The following is a 20804-nucleotide window of genomic DNA, read 5'->3' as shown; positions in this document are numbered from 1 at the left end:
AAATTTATGCTGTAGCTTTGTCTCTTTTAACATTTAAATTATCATCACAAATTATTTTGTAATTCATGATCTGATCATTGAAGGCCAGCAGTTCATAAAGCATCACGTGACCTCTGCTCGATTCGGGCCACGAACGCTTTGGTGCAATTTTTAAAAAACGATCCTGGAGTAAAATTTTTGTCAATTAAAAGTTGTTTTTATGAGACGAGGTCCACATAAAGTGTAACTTTAATTCTTCGCATCTCCCATTTTTGTAATTTTGTTAGTTTTTGTAATTTTGTAAATTTTAATATGTATTGGAAACACTATATTTAAGAGATAGTTTGCCTTCGCCAATTGTTTAAAACGATCATAGATCACCCGATATTACTTAAATCCGTAGGTACCAGGAGCACATGCAGACATGCGCAGGATGGGAGACAAAATAACAAGGAAAACCGAAACCAGGGTTTGAATCCACAGGAAATAACGAATGATACTTCGCAACGTAAACAACAAGGTATCATAGCAACCGACCTCGCTGGGAGAAAGCCGAAACAACCCTACAGCCTACACCCACTATTTTAGGATCCGCACCCCGGGCGCTCCCATACAGACGCACCCCGAGGTGTGGTCGCACGCAGCATGGATGTGGGCGTGGTTAATTATAGAGGCGGGGCTATGGCTACGTAGGCGGGGCTATGGCTACGTAGGTGGGGTGATCGTGAGATAAAGGCAATAGTAGGTAAGGAAGAGGAAGTAGCTACTCAGGTAAGTTGTTTGGAGGTGTAGAAAGCAGTTAAAGAAGAAGAAGCAAAGATACAACTTCGCACTTTAAGATAATTATAACGAGTTTTAGTATATTTGATTATTAAACGGTGTAGGTAAGAGAAAGTCAATGAGAATCGAAATGGGAGAGATCGTTTAAAATAGTTACTTTGGTGAGACGTCCGACAGAATAACTTTCGGGATCACAGTGAATCGAAGAAGGCGGAGGGAGGGAGTACCTGGACGTGCGGGTTCTGCAAGGCAAGGAGCTGGAGCAGGTAGAGGAAGGCCCAGGTGGGGGCTCGGCGAGCCCCATGGCAGGTTCCACAAAATCACTACCAGGTGAATCCATGGAAACTCCACATCACAACCATTCATCCGTGAGTTCTCATCACTACTTCCTTTTCTGTATTCATTTCATGAATTTCATAAAGTTTGTGGGCTTCTCATCTTGTACATATAGGTCACCTGTGAGTCAGTGCACCAGCGTTTTACTACACCTGTAGACCCTTGGTTATCCTTCCAACTTATAATAACAGTTCTGCTAACCATGGTAGAAAAGTTTCTTCAATGACATCAGTGAAGCTGAAAATGTTTATGTCATTCCAACTTTGCAATTATTAGAAGCTTCAAAAGGCAGAAATCCCATCACTTGCAGGAAAACTCCTCAATCAAGCATCTGTAGATGGACACATGTGCTTTTGATTGAGTAACCTAGTTATAGTAACTAGTTAAGCTGGGAACCTGCTTTAGGTAGACTGGTAGAGATTGCTTTGTTAGAATGGTCTGCAAATTCCCTGTGTTATCATTGCAGAGCTCCGTTCACATGAAACTTACACCAAACAGACTACTCTAATACAATGTGTGTTCCCTTACGAACAACTTCAACACAGGAGCATGTGCTATGGTTGCCAACCTATGGTTGTCTGTCTGTGCTCTACCGAGGTTCGAACCTCCAAGACTCGGAGCACATGTTCAATCCATTATGCCACGGAGACTGGAAGATTGTACCTAAGGGAAGATTTGAATATGGATGTGGTTCCTACTGCTGGAGGAGTCTTGTAATTATCTCTTGAAAAAGGGTAATCAAAGTTGTCTGAAACTAAATGGTTACTCTCTCTTCTTTCTGGACACCTCATGGGGATGGCGGCAATTTAGCTGCCTAGCGGAGCAATCTTTCCTCCCAGTCGTATCCTAGTTCTGCCGAGCGCCATTGCTCGACTGTAGGAGTAGTCTGGGAATTTTGGCTTGGGAGCCGGCACACAATGGCCTACTCTTCTGCAAGACATCATAGGATCTTTAAAGTCCACCAACACCTGCTGATGGATGAGACCCTGGCTTAAGGCCCCATCAGCTGGCTGGCACACCAATTGACGGCTGGCAATGCCCTCACCTGTGTGCAAATCACTACGGTGGTGATTTGGATTGGGGTCAGCAATCAAACCCAGACCAGACAGCTCGAGGGCAGGTGTGCGTCTGTTGAGCTATCCTGTCAACCAAAGGAATGCTTTGTTTTTCTTTCAGTTTGATGAGCAGTTAAATTTGCTATTGAAAGGCGTCACATGTTTTGAGTGGATTTAAAAGTGGTGGTTTTGTTGTTGTTTGGTTCATAGGTTAAAGACTTGTTTCTCTCTTCACTGGCTGATGGGGGTTAGTTTGCTGATCGCTTTCGCCCACTCACACTTTGCAATCGTGGCGAGTTTGCCAAACGCTACTCGGCATGAGCGGAGGTCTTCATCATTCAGTGGACAAACCACGGTTGTTTTTTTTGGTTTTTTTTGTATACTGAATCGAGGCTCGTGAAAGAGCTAACATTTATTTCACAAACAAATCAACCAGACAAACAAAATATACAAAAAGAGGGAGCGGAAGACAAGATGGGGAGAGAAGGGGAAGCACACAACCACAACATTTGAGAGCAGGGAGAAGTGTGGGAGGGAGAGGGCTTGGGGGCAGGAGGCGTGGGAAGGGGAGGGGGGGGGGGGGGAGGTATAAAACACAAGGGGACCGAAATTAGCAGGGGTAGAAAAGATCAAGGTTTTGGATGGGGGAGGATAAGAGATGGTGGTGAACCGAAGAGCTAGAAAGGCCAGTGTGCATTTGTGTATCTGACTTCATGTGTACTCTCATGTGTGCTGGAGTTTCAATACATTCATCCATTTTTGACTCTTTGATGAGATCGTGAGTTCTTGAAGACTTTGATCTAAATCTGCTATTCCTTTTTCCAAGCGCAAGTTATAGAGTAAGGCGCAAACTTTTGTGGCAGGTTTTCAGGATTTTAGAGGATGCAATTTATTTGGGAAGTTTCAAACTTGACCCCCGTGGCATTAACGTGGACACTGATGGTATATGCGGTTCCATGTGGACTACATAAACTATGGATTCCGAATGAGCTTATCAATCGATTTTAAGCAATATTACAGGATTCCAATCAAAACGGCCAAGCTGATTATTTCCAATTAAAATTGCTTTGTTTGCTTCACTTTTGCATTGCACAATCGTGTAGTGTTTTGATTTGCAGGTTAATAAATGCTAAGAAGTTTTTTTTTTGTTTTTTTTTGTAGAAGCAGAATCGTTTCCACACTTTAACTTGTTTTTTTTGCTTGGTAATATGTATTTTTCTCTTATTGCAATCACTACTTTTTTGTATGCTCACCCACAATTCATTGTTCATACTTGTACATGTGCATTAGGGTGGTCCAAAAATTTGAAGATCGGATTTTCATTTCTCCACAAGCCTGCCCCTATTCCCATTGAAGAAAGTAGTTTGTGGTGAAAATTTGAGCTTGATTGGACAATATTTAGAGGTTGCTCAAAATGTTGACAAATTTTAATGAATAATAAGATACAGAATTTTTAGCATCATCCATCAATTCATAGATAATTATCTATTTTCAATTACTCAAATTATTTATTATTGTTATTGTTTGTTTGTAAACTAATAAATAATTATGTACAATGTACCAATCCAAAGCTGCTTCAATGAGGGTACATGCTCCGTTTCTCAGCCCTGTGTTGGATGCAGTGGTGTCAATCACTGTGCCTTTCACCAACTGTTTGACATTCCACTCCTCAAGAAGTTGTATGCATGCATTTGCTTGTGCTACACCAGTGCCTTGGGGAATTTTTGGGACTCCAAGCAACTTCTCGGTATTCATACCAGTTACAAGTATCGCTACCCGATCAACAGATTCTTTCTGATTGCCGGTATAATCAGGGAGCAGTTTCCCATCCCAGTGTAGCAGGAGTGGGCTATTACATGAGAAATTTGCCTTTTCTTCAGTGGCCATTATCTCCCTTCCACTAATTCGAGCACGACGAATTCCACTGCGTGACAGAGAAATGTCTTCAATGGTATGACCAAGAGATTGTGCAAAAGCACTGGCCACAAACATAGCACACCGATCTGAGAGATTTACTCTGTCCAGAGTTGCCACTATTGCTGGAGTGATCCCCTTGATGGGAGCCTTTTTCGCCTGTTTGGCAGAAGATGGACTTTGGAGATTGAATTCATTGTCCCCTGAATCGGAGCTTTCAATCTCAGACTCATCATCATCATCAACCACAGCTGATGTTGATGGAACAGATTGCATTGCTGTTGGAGTCTCAGCAGCATGTTTCTTCTTTCCTTTATCTTCATTCTCAAGCCTGATACGCTTTCTGTTCTCCTTCACTGCCAGAGTGTTGTCCACAGATCCCATACATGAACTTGAGGGATCCTCACGCTGCATGATAATGAATGCTTTGTCTTCTTCATTCGTCATTTTCTCAAGCGCATCATTTGGTGAGATATCGAAGAGGGATTGAAGATCATCTTTGAACATCTGCTCCTTCACTCTATAGTTTTCGAATGTCTTGGTTCTATTTTTCTTTACCAGTTTGTAGGCATCATACAACTTCAAAAGTTGGCACTCACAGGAATCTACTCTCTGCACTGGAATTCGTGCTTTCTCCCAGTATGCACACACAGCTTGTACACTAAGTTTGGCACTTTCACGAACTGTATGGTGGCTTGTATGTGATGGTACACCATTTTCTGCAATGTGTGTCCTTTGGTTGGTAGTCCCCCACATATTACTTCCTTTTCAGACTTGCCCAGCAACCAAACTGTGGAAGAGCTGCGAGTTTCTGCCATCTGAAAAAAACAGGATAAATTAAAAATGTTATTTTTTTGAGCAACCTCTAAATAAGTTCCAATTGACCTTATATTTGGGTCATATGATCTTTATCAACATAGGAACAAGGGCAGCCTTGTGGAGCATGGATTTGTAATAGTATTAAATATTACATATATCTGTGGCCCACCCTAATGTGCATGGAATTTGCTTCCTGTACATCAAAATGTGCTCTTGTCGACAGTCAGTATTTTAAAGGTGCACCTGAGCATCACATCATGTCAATAATTCCTATTCAGATATTTTACTTTAACTTGCTTGTGCTAACTTTATCATGTATACTCACCTTTTCCATCCAAAAACTTCACATGTGTGTCTGTTCACATGTTCACATGTTTGTTCCTCTCCACTGGTGTGTGTGTCTGTAGTCTGTGTGTGTGTCTGTGGTCTGTGTGTGTGTCTGTGGTCTGTGTGTGTGTCTGTGGTCTGTGTGTGTGTCTGTGGTCTGTGTGTGTGTCTGTGGTCTGTGTGTATGTGTCTGTGGGCTGTGTGTGTGTGTGTGTGTGTGTGTGTGTGGGTCTGTGGTCTGTGTGTGTGTCTGTGGTGTGTGTGTCTGTGGTCTGTGGTCTGTTTGTGTGTCTGTGGTGTGCGGGTGTGTGTGTGTGTGTCTGTTTGTGTGTCTGTGGTGTGCGTGTGTGTGTGTGTGTGTCTGTGGTGTGTGTGTGTGTGTGTGTGTGTGTCTGCGGTCTGTGTGTGTGTCTGTGGTGTGTGTTTGTGTGTCTGTGGTCTGTTTGTGTGTCTGTGGTGTGCGTGTGTGTGTGTGTGTGTGTGTGTGTCTGTGGTCTGTGTGTGTGTGTGTGTGTGTGTCTGTGTGTGTGTGTCTGTGGTCTGTGGTGTGTGTGTGTGTGTGTCTGCGGTCTGTGTGTGTGTCTGTGGTGTGTGTGTGTGTGTGTGTGTGTGTGTGTGTGTGTGTGTGTGTGTATGTGTGTGTGTGTAAGTTGCTGGTGTTGGCTGTTATCTCCACACGTGAGTGGGTTGTAGGAGGTGGAACGGAGACCTACCAGGTCTCAAAGTTTCCATCTACTTAAAGCCACATGCACACACCTACACACAAACACACACACATACACACGTTGGTGTGTACACTTGGATTTCCAATTTACCGGTAAAAAAAACTCGTGAACCTGTTGTTTAAATTTCCTTTTTAGATAACTGATAATTTCTGCAAGGAGCTGTGAAAAAATAATTCTTCTTCCTTGACACTTCACCGGAATACAATTTAATTTTAAAACGAATCGAACATTTCAGAACTTTCTGAAGTAGATGGACAAGTTTTTATCCCTTAAGATGTTCATTGCGACATCAAAGTGAAGACTTTGATGAGCAACTTGAGGTACACGGTTAACCCGTTCCCCTGAGGCCCTTTGTGTTCCCATTGTTAACCAATGGCTCATGATGCGGGGAACTCAGGTTCAAATCCAATCTACCATACATGTCTGTCCATTGTCTACTAATGTACTTCATTTGTGTTCAAGTGCAAAATGTACTAAATATTTTTCTTCAGCATGGGATGTGTGTACAAGTTCCTCCAAATCACTGAAAAAAAATAAAATCTGCAACATCTTTCAGATCTTTGTATCCTGATTGCCCCTCACATATCAGTTGATATAGATTGTTATCAAATGATTATCAATGATCTTTTATCCAACCATCGCTGAAACACCACCTGTCCGACGGGATAGGTAGAAGGTGGGTGTCCCATTCGCCGGTGAATTTTAGAGAATTCACGGTGCCTTTTGCAAAGAGAAGGCAAATCATCGCCGGCATCCTGAAGAAATTGTTCAACTTGCTGCCAAAATCGCCTTCAGTGGAACATCGGGCTTGGCAAGTCTGTCCGTTAGAAATGTGACCCTAAAACGTTCTCCGGCCAACCCGGAAACGGAAAAACAATCCCGGGGAGGCAATGGCAATCCACCCAGTATAACCTCTGCTAAGAAACTACTTCGGCAGCACTAACGCTCCAAAGAGCAATGAACATCAATTCAAATAGTGAAACATAATCATAGATTGGGTATGGTGGTGGCCTATTAATGAGGACACAGAATGAGGATCACGTAGGTTGTGGGCTCAATATAGCTGAAGGCAACAGTCATAATTCTTAACCTAAGGAAGTCACGCTAGTCTCAGGAGAAATGTCACTTTGCTATTGGATGTTTAGTGTCACATGGTGGTATAACGCCCCATGAAGTGACTTTACATTTGTGTTTCCATCTTTTGTCCACTATCTGTATGTACGGGGTGTGCTGAAAAGTAATACCTCCTGCTCTTTCTCTCCAAAACAGGTAAAGATATTCAAATGAAACAGAGTTCAGTCCACACATTAGTTCTTCCCGCCAATGGTTGCAAAGTTGCCTGATTCTGACATTAGACATCCCAGTGCTGCGTCAGTCAATATGGCAGAGGGCAGCATGCCATCCATCTCAGATCATCCCCAATCCAAAATCAATATCTTTTCTGCCCTTGTTAACCCGACCCAAATCCCTTCTCTTTCCAATTTTCCATTTTTCCTCCTTGGAGTTTCCTTCTGTACCCATCTTGTCCATCCCATGCATCTTCTCCTGCTCTTCCCCCCCCCCCCTCCCCACACCCATTCTTTGTCCAAGTTTCCCTCTATGTTGGCCTTCAACTCTGCTGTTGGTGTTTCCCCCTCTCTCTCTACTGCTCATTCTGCGTGTGCTGTTTTTAAAGGGATAGGTCTTACTGTGTGCTGATACACCAGGTAAATTCCCCGCTTGGGGTAAACTATGTAATTTTCGCTACCTGTACTTGGTGGCAGTACCAGGATTTGGAACTGACATATTTGCAAAATGGGCCAGAGAACATTTACCTTTTTCTTTTTTAGACAGGACAGCTCATGAAATCTCCTAGGTGTAAGCCAGTGGTGTATGTGAGATGCTATTTGCTTGCAATTGATCCTCTTCTCTCTCTCCTTTTCTTTATAGCCCTGGGAATCTGCTATGAATACAACGCATTCATTAACGCAATCATTGTCCTTCCCACCAACATCTGACAACGACCAAGGACTATTCGACTTGGATTTCATATTGAACCAAAACAATAATGATGGAGATACCACTGCAGCCTCAAGTTCTAACCTAGACCAACTTTCATTCCCCATTCTTTCACCTGAGCCACACACCCAGGCCCCAGCCTACTCAAGAGGCCCAACGACACATACATTAGATGAATCCATGACCTTAACATCTGTCTTAACGAGGGCACCTGTGAGCGGCCAGGAGCCAATCTACTGCAAAAGTGGTGGACTGATGGCCGAATTGATGGCTGCAGAAGATGAGATTGCTGGTCACAGAGAGGCTTCAGATGCTGGTCACAATGTTGCACCTCCGGCCCGTCTTATTCCCCTAAGTCACATACGACGACGCGTCAAACAGGAACCGATTGACTACAGCTGTGGAAATAATGTGGCCCACCATGCATTTGTACCTCGCCTCTTCTTTCCACAAGCTCATCAGTCTGCTTTCACACCTATGCCTATATTCTACCCCGTATTGAATGAGGCAAAAAATCAGACTTCTGTGGAGACTGTCCACGGCAAAGTTCCTGAGCCACAAGGACCAAGCGCAGCAAAACGAGGACGCAAACCACGCATCACCAGTGAGTGCAAGAGAGTGATGGCGCACGCTTGCGACTTCGCTGGCTGTGGGAAGAGCTACAGCAAAAGCTCTCATCTAAAAGCACATATAAGAACGCACACAGGTAATGATTACGGTTTCAATACACAGTGAGTTGTGCACGTAAACTAAATGCTGTTTCCTGTTGTTGTTATTTATTTATTTTTGATGAGTGTCATTCAGTTTACGAAAAGGAACATCATGTCAAATGCATTTTGTGCATGTATCACAAATGGCTCAAAGATTCATGACATTTCAAAATCTTGCCGAAAAAGTAGTCACTCACAGGAACAGGCTGAAACTTATTTGAATTGATGAGTAGAAAAACAATGAAAAGATCAACAGATAAATAAACAAGGAAAATTCAACTTTCATTTTTGTATTACTGTTTGATAAATCCATATCAAGATTTTACAATTTACAACACCGTAGTTTATTTTATCTATTATTCTTCAGTATTTATTTGACATTTTGGTTGTTATATCCCATGAGATAGGAATTGTAGAAGAGCGATGATGTCACATGAACAACATTGAAGTAATATATTTTAGCAGGAGCTTGTGAAATGTCCAAGGATGCTGTGCCTCCTCCTCACCTCAGTCTTCAATCACATAATGTCAAAGTTTTGAAAACTCAGTGGTCTTCTTGCAAATGTCCTCTAGCAAAATTTAAATTATATTGCGGAAGGGAGAGAGAGGATGGGGGGGGGGGAGGGAGAGGGAGGAGAGAGGGGCGTGAGTGAGAGGTGGGGGAGTGAGAGGAGGGGGAGTGGGTAGAAGGAATGTGGGTAGAGGGATTCCGAAGAGGGGAGGGTAGGGATGGGGAGGAGAAGGAGGAGAGAGAGGAGGGCGAGAGAGAGACAGGGAAGAGGGGGAGGGAGGAGAGAGCCAGAGAAAAGGGGTGGGGAAGAAGAGAGGGGATGGGGGAGACGAGAGGGGAGGGAGAAAGGAGAGGGGGTGGAGTGGAGGGAGAGCAAAGCCTCACGACATGTCACTATACTGTACACACCAGGAGGGAGGAGTGGTCTGAGGAGGGGATTCAGAGGGTGGGAAAGATAGTGAGAGGGGGAGGGAGAGAGGGGGGAGGGAGAAAGGAGGAAGAGAGACCGAAGCCTCACCACTTGTCACAATACTGTAGTCAAAACTGAACCGATTCTCACAAAATTTGTTTTACCAGGGAGTGTATTGAGCTCAGTGACGATGAAAACCAAAACAGAAATTGAGTTGGAGTTAAAAAATAGTCTGTGAGGTGCTGAAGAACATTTGGAGCCATCGCGATAACAATGACAAAGAGAGAATGATGCGGCTCCTGAATGCCTAACGTTAAGTCATTAAAGGTTGTAAGTTAGTCAAAATTCATCAGATTTTCACCAAATTTGTTGTAGTTTAGCATGCAGCCACTCCTGCAACCACCAAAACAGAAATCAAATCAAAGGAAAAATGGAATATAATCAAAGGAAAAATGACAATGATCATCATTTCCCACCTTAAATCCTTAAGGTATTAGGCTTCAGGTTAGTGAAGAATTCACAGAATCGCGGATAAACGCCGGGAGTAACCACAAATCTTACCGGTGTTTGGCTTTGAGTTAGTGAAGAAAGTCACAGAAGCGTGGACAAACAGCGGGAGTAATTACGACTCCCTATAAGTTGCATCCATGGAGAGGAGGAAATTCTTCCCTAGAAAATGCTCTGCTGAGTGCGGTGAGAAAAGTGGCGCTATTGTTGTGAAATCACTGGTATGTAGATTACCTCCGGAAGTGACAGCACTTCCCACAAGCTCAGTGGCTGTGCTTATGTAGTTTAATAGTTTTGTGGTGTGTGTGTGTGTGTATGTGTATGCATGCGTTGCACCTCCACTCTGAACCTTAGCTCATGTTTAAAAGATGAAAAAACTAGATGGTATTCTTAGAATACTTACCCTGCTCGGCGTGAGCCAACTCTTCTGTTTTAGGTCGTTTTTTTTCTTTGATCCAATATGGCTGCCACACAACGTAAGCGATTACATCATAAATTCATATTCTCTAATATAATTGTTGATCACGCATAGATCACGCTCAATACATTTCAAACTGATCAGACTAAGCATTGTCCATACATGTCATAATTACGACACCAATGACGTCATTATTAACAACATCTATTCCCCATGTGGATTTCTTTACAATGAGCCACGTTTCAATTTTTTCCATGGAGCGGGTTTGGAGATAGAGGTATAACATTTTTCAGTTTTTCCAAGATGGCGCCTGTACAACGTGACCTATTGCATCATAATTATCATTAAAATATTCTACAGGAGGAGGCGCTTCTATGGTGACAATTTCGTGTACATCAGACTAACAGTTGCAGCGAAAAAAAATTCATACTGATCAGATGAAGCGTTATACAGTACTTGTCGAATAATCACGTCATAACGAAGGCACCAATGTCATCATCACTAAAACGTATTATTCCCCATGGGGAGTGTTGTGAAAATCAATCAAGTCCACAAACTTTGTCCCATAGGTAGGTTTAATAACAATCAGATCTCTGGCATCATCCTGTAGAATACAATCATGCAATATATATCAGGATCGTGGCATCATATAGGAAGGATCGATAAATATTAGTCAATGCAAGCAAGCCTAGAATGTCTGCATGTACGTACCATCCGAGTCTACATGTCATAGAGTAAATGTCGCAGGAGTGGCCCGGAGTCGCGGACTTCCGAGGTCTTATAGACGCCTCTCAGTGCTTTAAGTGAGCATCACACCTGGGTTCAACTTTGATACATTTTCACTACAGTCTCCCCGCCGTTAGAACTACACTGCCGCTAGGCAGGAAGCAAGCAGGCGTCAGCATTAATTGATTGGTGTTGTCAGTCCATGTCAGTCGGTCCATCCGTAGCGGTCAGGGCGGCGAATTGCCCTGCCAGCACGGGTCCGGAAACTACCGGGTATGACACCCCCAAGCCCGGAGTCCCCTGCATCGGAGTAGCCACTGGAGGCAGGCGTCGGAGGGGGCACCACTGTGCCTTCAGGCAGGGGTGTCTCTGGCGACGGGAGGGACGGCAGATGCTCCATAGGCGGAGCATCGGGAGAGTCCATAGACTCGTAAATCGGTTCGTCGATGTCCCCGTAAGGGTCGATGACCCCACATGGGGCGAGATGGCGTACGGAGACTGTGGACTCACGTCCATCTGCCGTCATTACGCGAGCAGGCTCGGGATTAGCCTGGAGTACCTGCACCTTATCCACTAAGGGATCGTACTTGCTCGCGCGAACCGCACATTTGAGGTAGGCCGGCCCGGCTCAGCGAGCCAACGAGGTAAAGATCGGATACTACCCGAGCTTCTTGGGTGGTGGAACAACCGTTCGTGAGGAGTCTGGTTGGTGGCCGTACATAGTAGAGCCCTGATCGAGTTCAGCGCCGCAGGTAGTGACCAAGCCCATTTATCTAGGCCCCGGCCGAGGGTCCTGAGGCTTAGCATGACGGCCCTCCATATAATCCCATTGAAGCGTTCGACCTGCCCATTCGCCTGTGGTCTGTACGGGGTGGTATAGCTGGAAGCGACATTATTCTGGAGCAAGAAGCTCCTCACTTCCTGGGACAGGAACACCACACCCCAATCTGTATGCACGTAGGCCGGATACTCAAACATAGAAAACAAGTTCTGCAGGCACCTGTGGCGGCCGTCATATCTGCGCACGTGAAAGCAAAAGGGAATCGCGAGTACTCATCAACGATAGTGAGCAGCTAACGAGAGTTACTCGACACCGGCAGCGGCCCTTTGAAATCCATCGCCAATCTCTCCCACGGTCTAGTAGCCCTGACCAGCGTCCCCATGGGAGGGTTGTAAAAACGCGGTTTGAGTTCCGCACATACAGCGCAGTCGTGACAGACCCGGCGGACGTCCTCAACCGAGTACGGCAGGTTACCACCACGCACAAAATGAGCGAAACGCGTCACACCAGGATGACACATAGTGTCGTGCAAAGCGTGCAGACCCTCCAAAGATATGAGACCCGCACACGTAGCCGGCCTCGATAAGGCGTCGGCGACCAGGTTATCCCTCCACGGGCGATATTTGATGGTGTAGCAGAAGTCGGCGAGTTCGATACGCCAGCGAGTGATTTTCTCATTCTTAATGCATTGAGCATGTAAGGTGTCGTACATAAACGCAATGCTCTGTTGGTCCGTGATGATTTGGAAGCATCGTCCGAGCAAGTATGGACGCCAACGCCGAATCGACTCGACGATCGCGTACGCTTCCTTTTCGACAGACGAATGCCTCCGCTCAGCGGAGGTGAGAGTCCGCGAAAAGAAAGCCACAGGGCGCCCCCCCTGGGAGAGAGTCACCGCTATCGCATGATCCGAGGCATCACTTTCCAAGACGAAAGATTTGCGCTCGTCGATCGTTGCCACAGCGGCGCCAGCGATGTCGGACTTAAGGCCCCGAAAAGCAGCCATGGCAGCAGGGCTCATGGGGAATGCTTCGCAGGCCACAAGTGGGTGGAGTTTCGCCGATAAATTTTGCACCCACTTAGAATAATGGGCAAACAGCCAGAGAGCACGCTTCAACGAAGCTCGATCGCAGGGCGGGGCCATATCGAGCAAGGGTCGCAGACACTCCTTATCTGGAGCAACAGAGCCATGGGTCACGGTGTACCCCAGAAGATCTATCGTGCGCATGGAGTAACAACACTTAGCCTCATTCATGGTTAGGCGATACCTCTGCGCGACCTCGAGGAAGCGCTTCAGATTAGCATCATGATGCCCCTGGTCATGCCTGCAAACCGTAATATTGTCCAGATATACAAAGACATCTGTCAAGTTCTGCTTAGCAATGAGGTCGTCCATAGCCCTCTGAAAACAGGAGACCCCATTCATCACCCCAAAAGGTAGTCGGGTGAACTGGTATAACCTTTGACCCGATTCAAAGGCGGTATAGATGCGATCGGCCCCGGAGATGGGGATCTGATGATACGCACTACGCAGATCGAGAGTGCTATAGACCGAGTACTGGGCCACCTGTCGAACCAGTGCGTCCATCCCCGGTAGAGGGTAGGCATCCAGCTGTGTAAATCGAGTAATCGTCTGCGAATAGTCGATTACCATGCGTTTGCGATGTGCTTCACTTCGCACCACTAAGAACTGGGCCCGCCACGGCGACCGGCTAGGTTCTATGATACCTTCCTTTAAGAGCTGGGCCGTTTCCTCCGCAATGAATTGCGCGTCTGCTCGTGAGTAGCGCCGTGATTTTACCGCTACAGGTGTGCAGTCCGTGGTCATGTTGGGGAACAGCGAAAGAGGCTCAATTTCCATCCCTGCGAGTGCACACACAGCAAGCGTATCAGTCACACCAAATTCCATTTCCAAACGTCCATGTCGCTTAAGAAAATCATGTCCTAACAAAATATCAGCACATAATGCAGGTAAGACCATGAGATGTACATTTGGAAATATGCGTCCCTTTATCACAAGCTTCATTCGACATTCCCCTTTTGTGCTGAGCCTAAGCCCTTGGGAGGCCATAAAGATCCGACGTGTTGTCCCAAGGATCGGCCATCCATGTTTTCGCATCAGTCGATGATCGATATAACTATCTGTGGAACCTGTATCGATTAAAGCCTGAGCAAAAATGCCTTCGATCATAAGTGGGATAATGGCCTGAGCAAGGCCGGGTGGACTGGCAGGTATTGAGCCATCCAAGCGAGATGATCGCGCCTCGCGTGTAGATCCAACGCCAGCTACAGTTCTCCGGCCGTTCGAGCAGCCTCCGGAGGGCGCTCGTGTCAAGGGCGTAGTTTCAAAACCGACTGCAGTTTGCCGTGCCAAAGCAGGAGCTTGTAGTTCGTACGAGCAGCCAGCGGATGGCGCTCGTGTCACGCGAGAAGGGTCGAAGCCAACTGTAGTTTCCCGTGCCGAAGCAAGAGCTTGTAGTTCGTACGAGCAGCCTTCGGATGGCGCTAGAGTCACGCGGTGAGTCTCAAAGCCATCATGAGAGGTTCGGATACCAGCCAAGGATGGTCGCTCCGCGTTCGGTCGTGTTTGCGCCATTTGTTTTAGCGGCCCGATGAATCTCACCAAGGTCGAGCGCGCAGCCAGGGGCCCACGAGGAGGTGCGCCGCTCATCAAAGCCGGGTGAGGCGCCCCGCTCTGTGCTCGGCCCGTTGGCTCGGCGATAAGCCCATTCAAGGTCGCGCGAGTTAGTTTGCCCCGCGCAGCCTTTCGGCAAACTTTTGCAAAATGTCCTTTTGTCGAACACAAATGACATATCGCTTCCCGAGCCGGACACACAGACCTGGGATGTTGTCGATTTCCGCAGAAGTAACACGTAGCGTTTCGTCCAGCCTTTGGTCCTGCCGCTGCGGCTGCCATCAAGCTGGAATCCGGGTCCTCCTCGGGAGAGGCCAGGGGTTCCGACAGTGAGGTCGAGGCCGCTCCCGCGTCCTCGGCGGTAGCTCTCTCTGGTCGAGCTTGTTGAGAAGTCCCCGCAATGACACGTGTGTGGTCATAGGCGTTAGATTGTTCCCGGGCCTCAGTGTATACGTGTGCCAGCCGTAGAGCTTCCGTGAACATCAAGTCCGCAGTTTCCAAAAGTCTTTGTCTAATGGTTGAAGAGCTGATCCCAGAGACAAAAGAATCGCGGACAAGGTCATCTTGGACTTGCTCATGAGTGCGTACCTCGGGAGTACTGTCTGCAAGTAGACGTCGCAGCTCTTGGGCGAAATGGTCCAGTGTCTCAGTGGGCTGTTGACTCCGCGTTGCGAGCAGATGCCGGGAATAAACCACACTCTGTTTCTTAATGTAAATTCGTTTCAGCTCCGTCACAGCTGCATTGTATGTCGTACACTGTTCGATTCCCCTGTCGACGTTATGGTGTACTTTAGTCTGAAGCACGTCCAGTTTCGTTTCATCAGTGACACCGTCCTGGGCTTTGAACTGATTGTCCAGTGTCTTGAGCCAATGCGTCAGCTCCGAGCCCGAATCCGCTGCTTGTGGGTCGGCGGTAAATATCGGTACCTGGATCATCCTGTGTCCCGCCATGTTCGCCTCTTGTTCTCGAGTGGACGGCGAGACTGATTGTTATTAAGTGTTGTGAAAATCAATCAAGTCCACAACTTTGTCCCATAGGTAGGTTTAATAACAATCAGATCTCTGGCATCATCCTGTAGAATACAATCATGCAATATATATCAGGATCGTGGCATCATATAGGAAGGATCGATAATATTAGTCAATGCAAGCAAGCCTAGAATGTCTGCATGTACGTACCATCCGAGTCTACATGTCATAGAGTAAATGTCGCAGGAGTGGCCCGGAGTCGCAGACGTCCGAGGTCTTATAGACGCCTCTCAGTGGTTTAAGTGAGCATCACACCTGGGTTCAACTTTGATACATTTTCACTACAGGGAGTACTTGACAATGAGCCATGTTTTAATTTTTCCATTGAGCGGTTTGGGAGATAGGGGTGTGACGTTTTTCAAAGATGGCGTCCGTACCACGTGACCTATGACGTCATACTTATTAATAATAAAAAATCGGCCGGCAGAGGCACTCCTATGGTAAACTTTCATGTCAATCGGACCAACGGTTGCCGATAAAATGAATTTTAAAAATGCAGACACGTACGCCATACGTACGCAAGTACGCAACCGAATGCCTAACCCTGCTTTTCGCTTCGCGAGTGCGAGAATGGGATACATATGTCAGGGTGGGATGACATATGTATGTATGTCATTCCTGCTTCCTTAAGTCAAATAGCAGGCTGGTCAGCCTGTTTGTGGAAGATTTGGACAAAAAATCTCCATGGCTGACCCAACAAAAAGGTAATTGGGGCCATTAAAGAAGAAGAAGAAGTAGTAGTAGTATATGTGCACATATTACCTCTTAACTGTTGTGGATCCAATAACACATGTGCCACACCAGCAATTGCTGTAAAAATCATGACTAACAGTAGGTGCCAGTTAGAGTTGCGATTTGGATATTGTACCATACAGACCGGCTTGCCAGCTCAACGTTTTGGAGGATTCCATTCTGAGCTGATGGCGGCCATCGAGTCAGGAACTTACCATTGATTGATTCACTTCCGAAGGAACAAACGGTTCTAAAGGAACCCTTCAGGTTGACTGATACTGTGGTTCACAGTGTGGCAGCTGACACTGCATTTATTTAGCAGTGGGCGGTTCTGTGTCATTCACAAAATGCAACTAAGCCGGATGTTGCATTTAACTTGCATATGTTTGTTTTTAATACGTCTTGATTCGTATGCGTGCCATCCCTCCAACTTTCTGTTTGTACTGCAGATTTGTACAAAGTAGTCCGACACTTCACCCCCATCCATACGTAATAAATAGATGGATCCTAGTCTAATTAAACTGTTTTTTAACCAGTTCTAATGCTCAGCACTGAAAGTCGTTTTATTAATTTTTCTCACCCTTACTCTTACATTTTCCCTTCAAACAAGACGACGTGTTTAATATTTGTACCAGAATGTATGTAAACTAATGTTTTGATATTTGTGAAATGGGTACAAACATCTGATTCGATATTTTTAGTGTGGATGTGTCACAATTTTTCACCATGTTACAAAGGGTGGGGAGGAGAGGTGTGTGGGCATGCGTGTGTGTGCGTGTGCACATGTGTGTGTAGGTTCTTGGGCCAAGACCCAGGTTCTAAAATCGGTCTCGGTTCAGGTTTAGGAATCTAAGTAATCAATTCATCAGCAATCTTTTATGAATACATTCTCAAGCGTTTGTTTGGTTATAACTTACCTGACAAGACTATGTGAGATACTCCATCTCATGTTTCAACAATCATGTTGTCTCCACAGTACTGTGATCGATCGGCCAAAGTGACAAATCATTGTGGCCATTTTTCATACATAGCGTAACAATTATTCTGTGCAACATCAGTGGTGTGGTGTGCACGTCCAGCCGCCAATGTGCCTACCCCTCCTCACCTCGCTCTTCAACCATGTGATGTCAATGTTTTGAAAACTATATGTGAGTCTTCTTCCATGTGTCCTCAAGCAAAATTAAAATCTCATTGGGGGTTGAGATAGGAGGGGACAGGATTCGAGTAATCCCAGGAGACCAAAACCAGGCTCATAACGCATCATTTTGACACCAGTTTTTATAATCTGTTGGGAGTTTGCTCCCAGGATTTGTTCCAGGATATTCGCAGGAAGAATGAAAAGGTTGGCCTCATGTTGGTCCAGCTTTTAGGAAAAATAATAAAATGACAACAAAGAACACAAGCGGCCATTGAACTGATCTTTCCAATTGAGTTCGGAGTTATATGAGAAAAAGGCCATTGAGAGAGAGGGAGAGGGAAAGACAGAGACAGAGCCAGAGAGACAGAGAGAGAGACAGAGAGAGAGACAGACAGAGAAACAGACAGAGAAACAGACAGACAGAGAGACACAGAGAGAGAGATTGAGCTTGAGATTGGCAAGAACTACAGGGTGCAAGACGGTCCACGCCCATGATATGTCCAGAGAGACAGCCCTGACCTTTTGATTATGATATTGGGCCTTCATCCATTTCTGAGAGAGAAGCAGAAATGTGTTCTACATTGTCCAAAACATTTCTTCGCTCCTTAGGAAAACTCTCACCAAAGAGCGAACAACAACAGTCCCAAGGAGTTGAGGGTAAAGTATATATTGTGTAAAACTTTTGTCCTTCACACGTTTCTCCATTGAGAAATGTCATTTTTAGCTCACCTGGAACGTAGTGCTGGGGAGCTTATGCGATGGCGCGTCGTCCGTCAGTCAGTCCATCAGTCCGTAAACACTTGCAACTAACTTCTTCGAAACTGCTGATGGGATTGTGACCAAACAAGGCACAAATTATATTTGTTATTTCGCAACCAAAGTTTGTCCACGGCATCAAAAATATCGTGGTTTAAAGAGGTCTACCGGGGGTCAAAGTGGATCCAAGGTTTACCCTTCAATATAGGAATTTGCTTTTTCCTCTGAAACTACACACACTATTTCGATGAAACTTAACCACAACCCTCATCACCTGTGATGCACCAACATTTGTTCACAGCATTAAGAAAATCGAGGTTTAAGGGGATCTATGGGGGGTCAATGTGGGTCCAGGTTTATCCCCCAAAATAGGTATTTGTTTTCTTCTCTGAAACTACACACACGGATTCGATGAGACTTGACCACAACCTTCATCACCCACAATATTCCAATATTTGTTCACGGCATTAAAAAATCGGGATATTGGGACCCGAGGGGACTGATGATTTGGTTTCCCCCAAAATTTTGTTTGTTTTTGTAATGGAAAGGGGGGAAACACCAATAGCAGAGCGATAGTGAGAATGGGAGTGAGATCAAGGGAAGGAGAGAAGGACACATGGGGTGAACAAGCTGCTTACAAACACTCTGACCTAAGGCCAAAATTCACGGTCACACAAGATGCACTTTCTATTTCTGTGTTGATGGAATTTTCAGCAAGAATAGAACAAGCTTTTTAAAGGGTAACACCTTTGGTTAAGTCTGTTCATCCTTTTGACTCCACATTGCATGAGGAGTGCATTTACCAAATGATTAATTTGCATCACCCAACACCTTATCAATGATGTTAGATTACATTGCCGATTCACATGCAAGTACAGACTTGGCATTTAATATGGAATTTTTTTTTTTCTTGACTTGGGTTTACTTTCTTAACTCAGTATATCAATCTGGTGAGTTTCTTTTACACATTGGTGATTTATTTGTTAAAAGAACCATGTCACTGATTGTCTGTCGCAGCAAGAAGTCAACAACAGGATTATATCACAGGTGGCATGGCAAAATGTACGGACAGGTGCATTTGACGATTGGCTTCACAGTCGGGTATACAAGGGTTGTTGCGTTCTGTATTAGTGGAAAACAACTGCTGCACGTCTCCAAAAGTTATTGCCGCTTCCTCTGGAGATGGTCCGTCAACTCGACAATGCTGTTTGTCATGGAGTGGTGGCTTTACGAAATTACGGCATGAAAGAGCGTGCTATTGCTCGGCAGTATGGCATCACTCAAGGTCAGGTGTCAAAGATCCTGAAACGAAATGCTCAGAGGGGTGTCCCTACTCCAATACCGAGGCCAGGACGTCCCCGCAGAACCACAAGGAGGGATGATCGCCAGCTGCAACGGTTAGTCCGCAATGGCCGTACCAAGTCAGCTAATCGGCTTAGGGCTGAGTGGCAGCAACTGACAAATGTGCCTGTATCCAGAAGGCTAGTCAACCAACGACTGGTTCTAGCAGGCTATCGTGCCAGGCGTCCCCTGAGAAAGCCACGCCTGACCAGACAACACCGCCAGAGCCGATTGCAGTGGGTCAGAGAGCACCGTCAATGGCAGCCAGGACACTGGAATCACGTGATCTTCAGTGACGAGTCTAGATTTCTGGTCTATCGTCAAGATGGCCGCGTCCGAGTGTGCAGACAAGTGCATGAAGCCTACAACAAAGATTGTATAGTGCCAAGAGTCCAAGCTGGAGGTGGTGGGGTGACCGTTTGGGCTGCTTTTCATGCAGGGGGAAAAACTGACCTGGTTGTTCTGAATGGAAACCTGAACCAGTTCAAGTACAGGGCCATTCTGGAAGACACATTGCTTCCATTTGCTCGTGCAGCCTTTCGAGGAAACTTTGTCTTCCAAGATGACAATGCACGGCCTCATCGTGCTCGCATGATCCAACACTTTCTTGCTGACCGTGGTGTAGAGCATATGGAGTGGCCTGCCATGTCCCCGGATATGAATCTGATAGAGAACTTGTGGGCAGAATTAACGCGTCAAATCGACCACTTGGACCAGCAGCCGACCTCTGTGCGTGAATTGCAGCAGGCTATTGTCACTGCATGGCAAGCGATTCCTGTCCAAACCTTGGCAAACCCGTGAACAGCATGCCTCAACGTGTACGTGCTCTCCTGAATGCTCGTGGGGGTTACACGACGTACTGAACTGTAATTTTACTGTCCGTAATCCCAGTCGTAATTTAACTTTTGTTTTTGTTTAAAAAAAAATTGCCTAATGTGCAAAATAAAGAGATAGTTCTGGAAAACGTACAGAAGTTTAACACAGTACTGTCCATGAATTGAGTTCGATATCAGTTTGCATCACTTTCAAGGATCAATTTATTTGTTTTGAAATGTCAAATGTGGTTTTTGTTTCTTTTAAAGGTCACATTAATAAAATCTAGAATAATTTCAATATAATTCCAATGAACTTTTGGTTCTAAGACATCTTGAAAAGTAAGTTCACCCCCACAAAAAAAA

The 20804-nt window shown here is 45.6% G+C and overlaps 1 protein-coding gene across 1 annotated transcript in view; it reads left to right on the top strand.

Annotated features, from left to right (window-relative positions):
• The first annotated feature begins 716 nt into the window (after window positions 1–716).
• Window positions 717–20804, top strand: part of LOC137421569 (uncharacterized) — a 72592-nt gene continuing 52504 nt past the window's right edge. Inside the window, exons 1-2 of the mRNA XM_068107753.2 lie at window positions 717–1127; window positions 7865–8639. Of these exons, the coding sequence (XP_067963854.1) occupies window positions 1062–1127; window positions 7865–8639 (841 nt within the window). The 5' untranslated portion in view covers window positions 717–1061. The remainder of the gene's footprint in view (window positions 1128–7864; window positions 8640–20804) is intronic.

This window comes from Myxine glutinosa, chromosome 2, assembly GCF_964187855.1.
Source record: "Myxine glutinosa chromosome 2, kmMyxGlut1.1, whole genome shotgun sequence".
In the NCBI taxonomy this organism is placed as follows: domain Eukaryota; kingdom Metazoa; phylum Chordata; class Myxini; order Myxiniformes; family Myxinidae; genus Myxine; species Myxine glutinosa.
This window is presented reverse-complemented; position numbering and strand designations above follow the sequence as displayed.